The sequence below is a fragment of the Sturnus vulgaris genome, chromosome 4, assembly GCF_052056855.1.
Source record: "Sturnus vulgaris isolate bStuVul1 chromosome 4, bStuVul1.hap1, whole genome shotgun sequence".
NCBI classification, from domain to species: Eukaryota; Metazoa; Chordata; class Aves; order Passeriformes; family Sturnidae; genus Sturnus; species Sturnus vulgaris.
The window spans coordinates 22,100,838-22,109,355 of record NC_142246.1 but is presented as its reverse complement, the minus strand read 5'-3'; the positions used below and the strand labels follow the sequence as shown (position 1 = coordinate 22,109,355).

Genomic DNA, 8,518 nt, shown 5'->3' with positions numbered 1-8,518 from the left:
ATTAAATAATGATCTCTGGAAACAGACAACAGGGCAAGAAGAAGTACATCAAACAGCCAGAAGCACAGGCAGTCCCAGCTACCTACCACAATTACTCATATTAGATGGAAGAAAACCAAACCAGAAGTGGTGACCACAACACACTGCAGCTGGTCCTCCATCCATGCAGTGCAGTTCACTGCAAAGGTTTCAGAGATCCTGCCTTTTTCTTGTTGCACATGTTAACATCAGTTCTTTCCATGCTTCAGGCTAATCTCTGGACTAAATCCACGCAATTCTCTAACATGCTTACACTGCATCCCTTGCTGCCTTTGTCATGCACTTTTGGAAGCCTAAGTTGCACATGCCAATGAACTCCTTCCTTCTTCACTGTTTTTTCTTTTCTTCAAAAATTTGGCATCACTGCTGGGGATTTTTATCTGTAGAAGTGATATAGAGAAAATGATGATTATTTCAGCTTTGATTTTCCAGGAGTGGTTCATCTGCTATTTCTGCTGAGGCATTCAATGTATAGATTTGCAGGTGGCATTTCAAAAAAATATTCTCCAAATCAGAAATTACTGTTCATATGGGACACAGTATGTGATGACAATTTCTGGTACTCAGAGAATAGGAGACCTAATTTTACACATTCTTAAGGATGTTCAGCTACAGCATAGCTGGAGTATCAAGTATCTGAGACTAGCACTGGGGTCTATCACTTCTTTCTGATACTTCTGGAGGGAAAAGCTTTTACAAAGTTGGGAACTTGGTAAGTGGTATTACTTTTCTTCAACTTCTAATCCAAAGCCTCTTACTGAGAATTTGTGTAAGTCCATTATTAAGTGCACTGAGAACTAGAGTCACTGTTCTCAGAAAGCATGACTAGTAAATACGTAACAAGCAACTTTATCCTTTTCTAACTATAGAAGCAACTGTTTCACTGTACCAGGGAGCTGAATGGAAATTAACAACCACTGTAGACAGTACCTTACTTCCAGGGGAAGTCTCATCTTAGGTGGTTTCGAACTGGCACCCCACCAACTGTGGTTTTGTTTTTCAATGTCAAAAAATGTAACAACATAGATGTAGGCACAGATTATTATTATTTTTATTGCTCTTGTTAAAAAGTCAGTGTATGAACTACGGCACTATGCTGTAAAAACGCAACATTACTGAGTGATCTAACAATATGAGGTCCATTATGACAAGATTTTAAACATGAAGCATAAGCTTCACTGTGGATTTCCAAATAAAGAAAACAAGCTTAAGAGGTAAATGGATTAATAGCAACTGATGTATGGGGAATTTCAATAATAAGTGAATACAAAGTGGACTTGCAAAAACCAAACATATAAAAATCATGTACTGAGTGAATCTCCACTATAATAAAACACAGTGCCTATTAACTCAGTGCTTAGAGACTGAAAAAATCTATGGCAATATTCCTAATTCTGAAGCAAACCCAAACAACAGCATACCCATGGGTATTATTGCACAGTGTTGCTTTAACTGGCTTGGAAACTACTTTTGCATTAAGGAAAGTGAGACTTATTTTTTTAGATATGTAATCTTACTTGAAAGATGCATTGCAAAAAAGAATGGTGTCCTAATTAGAACTTCTATACTCTTTATGAAATGGTTTAGGCTTATCTGGCACATGAAGCTCTTGAAATGACTCCATTTCTTCAGAAATAGTCTTTACATTTCTCAGAAGATGAGTGGGCATACACTAGCAAATAAACGGAAAAAAATTACAGTGGACATTAGTTTCCCAGTAAAAAGATGCCTTATATCACACAGCAGATCAGAAATAAATAAGATGAAATTTGAGGAGTCTGAATATAAATCCTTGAATGATGCCAAGAGTCACAGGCTTCACCAAATTAATGTCAGTATATTTTGTTAAGAATAATGCAGTTACTATATACAGTATGTTTAGCAGATAATGCTAACTAACAATACACTAAATTAATAGTAGTTAAACAAGAAATATACTAAACCAACATACTTAAAAAAGGAAGGCAACCCCCAATTATGCATAGTTACATATGATAATGTCCAGCTCCCGGGAGTCCAATGGATCGACACCTTCAAGTATCAGGAAGCAGTTTTCTGAGGTGTAAACAACATAATTAACAGAACCCAGCCAAACTGTAGGGGAATTACACTGTCAAAAATCTCAAGTCCAACTACAAATCACCTGTAAATGTTACCACTGCATAGCTGCAATGGGGCAGTCATACATTCAAAGGTTTCACACTGACATATTTCTTCAAAACACCTTCTAAAGGATGTGCTATTTAACATGGTGGTGATTCAGACACCGTTCAAACAAACATGCGACAAACCCAAAGCACTTAGGTTTAGAAGAACTTATTCAAGAATCCATACTGTATTTACAGTGTATTGTGTATGACTGCACACACTAATAAGTTTCTCCTGTTTACTATTTCTTATGTGGCATCTCACTCTTCATAGTATTTCTACATACTAAGAAGAGCCTTTTCCCCACAAAACCAGCTTCTCTGATATGGAAATCCACCATGCCCCCATCTTGCTTTGCCACAGTAAGGAGTGTACAAAGAACACGACAATGTCAAATCCCCTTGGATCATGACAAAATGACTCAGTTCTTCCCTTTGTTTCTTGCTCAGCTTCTCTGCTCCCTTACAACTGTGCAAATCAGTCAGCCTCCAGTTCTTGTCCAGTAAGTAGAGGCTTCCCATCTGTATCACCCATCTTTTTTCGCATCTCTTCCACAGCTTTCAGCAGAGCTGCTCGCTCCTGCTCAAGAGTGAGAATGGACTGCTTCAGTTTGCCTTCATTGGTCAATAAAAGCTCTACTGTAGCTTCAAGGTTTTGGATTTTTCCATTAGCCACCTATCAAAGTACAAAGATAGGAGGGGGAAAAAAAGGTAGATTCATTAATGACTGAAACCATCTTTAAACTATTGAGATACATGAATATACATATAAAATACATTAGAAATTATGGAAAATTTAACTGAGAATATAATGCAAACTAATTAAATTAGAAAGTTACCGAATCTGCAAATTTTATACCACAGAACTGCAGGTTAAGATAAGCTTCTGTATGGGTCAATTGGGAGATATTTTTGGCCAGCTACGCTTGTTGCTTTGCAAAACAAAGACAATTCAACATGTTAGCTGCGTCCTCATTTCATCTCAGCATTGTGTCCAACAAATACCAGGTTTGAAGGGAAAGGAGAAGAGGATTTAGAACAATATGCAAATGGAAAATGCATTGTGAAAAATTTCAAAAATTCTCCCTCAAAAGGTTGCACATACTGACGTTTTACTTCATGGTGAAACAAAGTATTGTTCAAACTCATCATGTGAGATCTGTAGGTACTTTGACAACATCAGATATCTGGATAACAGCACTGGATAACATTTGGAGACAAGAGTATGGGGTGGTCTTGGCTTTCAGGAAAGTATTTGCCTTTTTGATGAGCTCACTACCCATCATGCAATTGTGATGGGTTAAAAAGTTCAGCCTTTAGGGACAAAACACTGACAAATTATATTGACCCACATTATCTAGTGATGCATTTTCCTCCTATCAGCAATAGGTCAATGTGCTGGTTACACCTGGGGGAGGGGGTAACTTATGAAACAAAGTCTGATGAAGCCCATCTCCAAGACAAAGGGATTGCTGCAACGCTACAGTGTTGAATAGTTAAGTTCCCTGCTGTGATTCTAGCTGCTGACTTGCCAGCATTCAAGAAGAGATGAGCTTTGTAATAAGCTGCCTAAGGCTGTCAAGTCTATAGGGACAGGAGCAGATGGAAGATCACAGAATGACAGAGTGGATAAGGTTGGAAGGGATCACTGGAGGTCATCTAGTTGCAACCTCCTCGCTCAACCACGGTTCCCTAGAGCACATCACTCAGGATCGTGTCCTGACAGCTTTTGAATATCTTCAGTGAGGGAGACTCCACAGCCTCTCTGGGCCACCTGTGCTAAGTGCTCAGTCAAGCACATTGTAAAGTTCTTTCTCATGTTCAGGTGGAACTTCCTATGCATCAGTTTCTGCTTGTTCCCTCTCTTCCTACTGCTCTGAACCTTTCAGTGGAACCTGGCTCCATCCACTTCACACCTTCTCTTCATATACTGATGACCTGCTCCAGGAGCTCCAGCTCTTCCTGTCTCAGGAGCTGGACACAGCACTCCAGATGTGGCCTCACCAGGGCTGAGTAGAGGGGAAGGATCACCTCCCTCGACCTGCTGGCAATGTTCTCCCTAATGCCCCTCAGGATCCCACTGGCCTTCTTGGCCCCCAGGACACACTGCTAGCCCATGAACAGCTTGTTGTCCACCAGGACCCCCGGGTCCTTCTCCACGGAGCTGCTTCCCAGCAGGTCAGCCCCAGGCTGTGCTGGTGCCCAGGGTTATTCCTCCCCAGCTGCAGGACCCTGCACTTGCCCTTGTTGAATTTCAAATTGTTCTTCTCTGCCCATCTCTCCAGCCTGTCGAGGCCCTTCTGAAGGGCTCACAGAACTCTGGGGTATTGGCTGCTCCTCCCAGCTTTGTGTCATCAGTGAACTCGCTGAGGAGGCATCTGCCCTTTCATCCAAGTCCTCGATGAGTAAGATAAATAATACTGGGCCTAGCGTTGAACCTTGTGCAACACTGCTAGTCACAGGCCTCCAACTAGACTCTGTGTCACTGATCACAACCCTTTGAGACCTGTCATTCAGCCAGTTTTCAATCTAGCACACAGTCCACTGTCCAGCCCACATTTTCAGAGCTTAAGATCCTTGACACAGGTATTTATAGGACATCATATCTTGAATATAATCCCAGAAATCTATCTTCCTCTATCTTCCTCTTATTATATTCAACAATTTCCTTGTCCATTTTGCCAAAAGCTTCATGAAAATATCTTGCAGAAGAGTACCTCTCCTTCTGACTTCTCTAAGGCTCAACCTAGAACCTAAAACAGGATCAGCCCTCACAGGATGAGGACGTACAGCTGAAGCAAAGTTTTGTTAGGAGGGGCATTCTAAATCTCTGCATCATTGACTAGCTTTAGTCAGGATAAAGAACCAATGTCTAAGAAAGCTAAACTTCCCTCACCAATTATCTTACAACGTTTATGTCTTTAACATAATCAAGAGTTATGAAATGTCTGTTTCTTACCCTTGAAGTCCCTTTGTCCATCAAACTAAATGCACAGTCAAAAGTTTTATAGCAAACATCCTGTTATAAAGTAGCCAGAAAGCTGACTTCTCGCTCAGATAAACAAATAGCCCCCTACACAGAACAGATGCACTGTCTCTGAAAAAGCTGCAGACTGAACAGGCATTGAGCATATATTAGGAATTATTATTTCACATAATGTTTAAACAATCTGGATAACACTTAAAAAATGTAATAGCAAGTATGTCTTTATAGACAATGTATCCTTTCTCTAACATATCCCTAAATTGTGACATTGCAATTAGTTCAGCCATTTTTGACTGCTGTAATAAAGCAGTGACTGAAAATGTAAAAATGAAGTTGAAAAAGCATTTTAGTTATTTTCTACAGATATGATTTAAATTACAAGAGAAAAGGCAGTGTGTTGAATCAGCTTTTCACTAACTACAAGTATATGTTCTAAATACCCCTCTCTCAGAATTTCTTCTGCATGTAAACTTTGAGGGCTAAAAACTAAATAAAACTTACGTAGCTACATTTTAAATTCACTAGACCAAACATCAATCTTTCCTGTGATGTGGTGTAAGACAGTCTCTTCTGAAAAGGTATACAAATTAGAAAATTAGAATGTTAATCATAAATTGTACCTGAAGTTCTTCCAGGAGATCAAAGTTTTGTTTGCGCAAGCTACTGTTTGCCTTTTCTAATTTATCCAGTCTCTGATTGTCATTTAAAGATGAATCTATAAGTTCATCCTGAAGCACATGATATTCAACCTCATAAGCTTGCAACTGTTTGGCAATGTCCATTTCAAATACCTGTTGGATATAAAAATATTATTAGGTGCTGTGCAGATCAAAAACATTGCTCTTTCAAGGATTTAAAATCCATTGAACTGGACCTAGACTTAGATATTTAATCAATGCATACAAAAAAAGGTGGTTTTCACATTTCTTATTGTGGAAATGGCAAGCCTGAGGCAGTAGAGAGCAATATATTGGCATTGGATCTACTTAAAAACTTTGCTACTGATTTGCTGCCTGACTTCAGCAAAACTTCTTACACTAAAGGCTTCAAGAGTGTGGACTTTGTAGGGTACTTTCCTTTTCAAACGTAATACATCTCAGTTTGGCATAAACCCTTCTAGTCACATCCTGAATTACTTGTCAGTTCAGAAAAAGTGTGGCCCAAACTCACCTGCCACATGTACAAGAGTAAGGCTAAGTAAAATAAAAGCTTTAAATGAAAAACATCTATCTTTATCATTCTATAGTATTTTTACAGACTGAAAGAAAATGAAATTATCTATCCTTACACTAACACATTTAACAAAACCATTATATAACATCAAAATAGATTTCTATTATTGTTAACTACAAATCACTGAAACAAATGCTCAGACTTGTCCATGAACAATAAAAAAACTTTTTATTTTAAAAGAAAATAAATAAATTGAGATGTAGAGTGACCCAAAGGAAAAAACCTACTATTTTCTTTTCGTTTTTCTACATTTTGGTAAGCATCTGCCTTCAAATTATTCATAACTATGACTCCAATCTTCTCTACAAGCAGTGAAGAAGGCAGTAAATTAAAAGGACAAGTGTGCCAATCACAGAACACAGAAGAAATAAAAGTTGATTTAAAAATGTATTTGAAAAATAGCCCAAGAAGGGAAGTTCCAGAGTCATTCTTTATTTTTAAACCTCTTCGACTTTATTAATTTTGAAAATGAGTCAAATCCCATCTTAAATACCTGTTAAAAATAACAGGAACATTTGCTGATTTTATTTATCTGCTGTGTGTACAAAATTTTAACTGCTGGTTAAAGAAAACATCAGTTTATGAAATGTTTCTGTCAGATGTCCAATAAAAATTATCTTGCACTTAAATAGCACCAGAAACATATATACTGAGCATCTAAGCACAGAAGGCTTAGATTTTAATTCAAGTTTGATTACACATAGGGAATTTTCATTTTCTGTGAATCTGAGCATCTCTGGAGAATACACCCTGTTGAAATGTCAATAAAACAAGCAGTGCAATTCAGCACGGCAGAATGTTAGTTCCTCTCATGACCTCTGCCACTTCTAGCCTCTGTGCTCCTGAGGAGGGAGGGAAATCCCTGCTGTCATAACCAGAGTATCAAATCTGAAAGAAGGGAAACATGAGGCAATAAGAAGTTTGATTTGAAGCCTAGCCAACTGAAGGCATGTTAAGGCACAGAACCAAAGGCCATGCTGCAGACGGATGAGGAGCATGGGGATTAACCCAGGAGCTGTGTATGGACTGTGGGCTGGTCAAACAGCTGTTCTCTCCAAAGGCAGCCCTGACCAAAAGTGGTGGAACTGCTCATCCTTCTACTCACTTCTACCTACCCACTTCAAATTTAGAGCAGCTGGGGTTGCCAGCTGCCTAAACAGAGTATCCCTCCCTCCTTCTGCTCAAAGCACAGAGTTTTCTGGAGGTCAACTAAGCACTGCAAGTCTTTCAGCCTGGCAGGTAACATACAACCCCCTTTGCCCCTTGGAAAGTCCTTGCTTTCCTTCCCCTCGCAGAGACTTTCTAGTTCACATCTCCTTCCTTTGATAAGCATTAGGAGCCATATTTCTGGCCCTAATGTGGGCTGTGTCCCCCAGAAGCTTTGCTGCCAGGGCTCAGAGGGAGCCCCTGGCCAGCCCTCTGCAGAGCACTGTGCTGCTGCTCCTGCTTTCTTTATCAACCCATGGGCTTGGATCCCACAGCCCTTGGGGGGTTGTCAGCACCTGCAATTCTGCACAGTACATCTCCCATGTTCTGGACCACAAAAGGCCTTCAGAAAAACGGGCTAAAGCCCATCTTCTATTTGCCTGCTGCAGTTTAGATGCTAAGTGTAAAAACACATAGGGCTTTTAAACAGGCAAGCCTTAATTGAAATAATTTCCAATTTTTCATATTCCATAAGTATCATCTGGAGTTTTCTGCTATCTTAGTAATATTGCATTATTTTCCTTGTCTGCTGTTTAAAAGAATTGTATAAAGGATTCCAAGTTCTGCTGTCTAGAGTCACTACTCACTGCAAGGGTCTACACTGCCCCATGTACACCTGACAGAATTACAAACGTGCTGTTGTTACATACTGGGTCAGCACCATAAAAGCCAGTAGACACAGAGTCGATGTAGGGAGGCTCCAAATTTCATTAAGTAAAGTTAACATTTGTGAGGCTCTTGTAAGTAAATTTTTTCTTCTGATATGAGACTTGGAAGGCAAGATTCTTTGATGAAAAAAATTTATTTTCTCTAAAGGCTTCATAAAGTGACAATAACCAATGGTTACAATACCATACAAAGATACTAAGTTGTCTTAGTTTACAAGTCACCTGCTTCTAAAAGTTTT

The 8,518-nt window shown here is 39.3% G+C and overlaps 1 protein-coding gene across 6 annotated transcripts in view; it reads right to left on the bottom strand.

The window, feature by feature from the left end:
* Positions 1–1,066: 1,066 nt before the first annotated feature.
* The window catches only part of TBC1D1 (TBC1 domain family member 1), a 100,228-nt gene continuing 92,776 nt past the window's right edge, over positions 1,067–8,518 (bottom strand). For all 6 annotated transcript variants that reach the window (XM_088163260.1, XM_088163257.1, XM_088163259.1 and 3 more), the window contains 2 exons: positions 5,793–5,963; positions 1,067–2,862 (listed from right to left, as the gene is read on the bottom strand). In XM_088163260.1, coding sequence (XP_088019386.1) covers positions 2,665–2,862; positions 5,793–5,963 — 369 coding nt within the window. In that variant the 3' untranslated portion in view covers positions 1,067–2,664. The remainder of the gene's footprint in view (positions 2,863–5,792; positions 5,964–8,518) is intronic.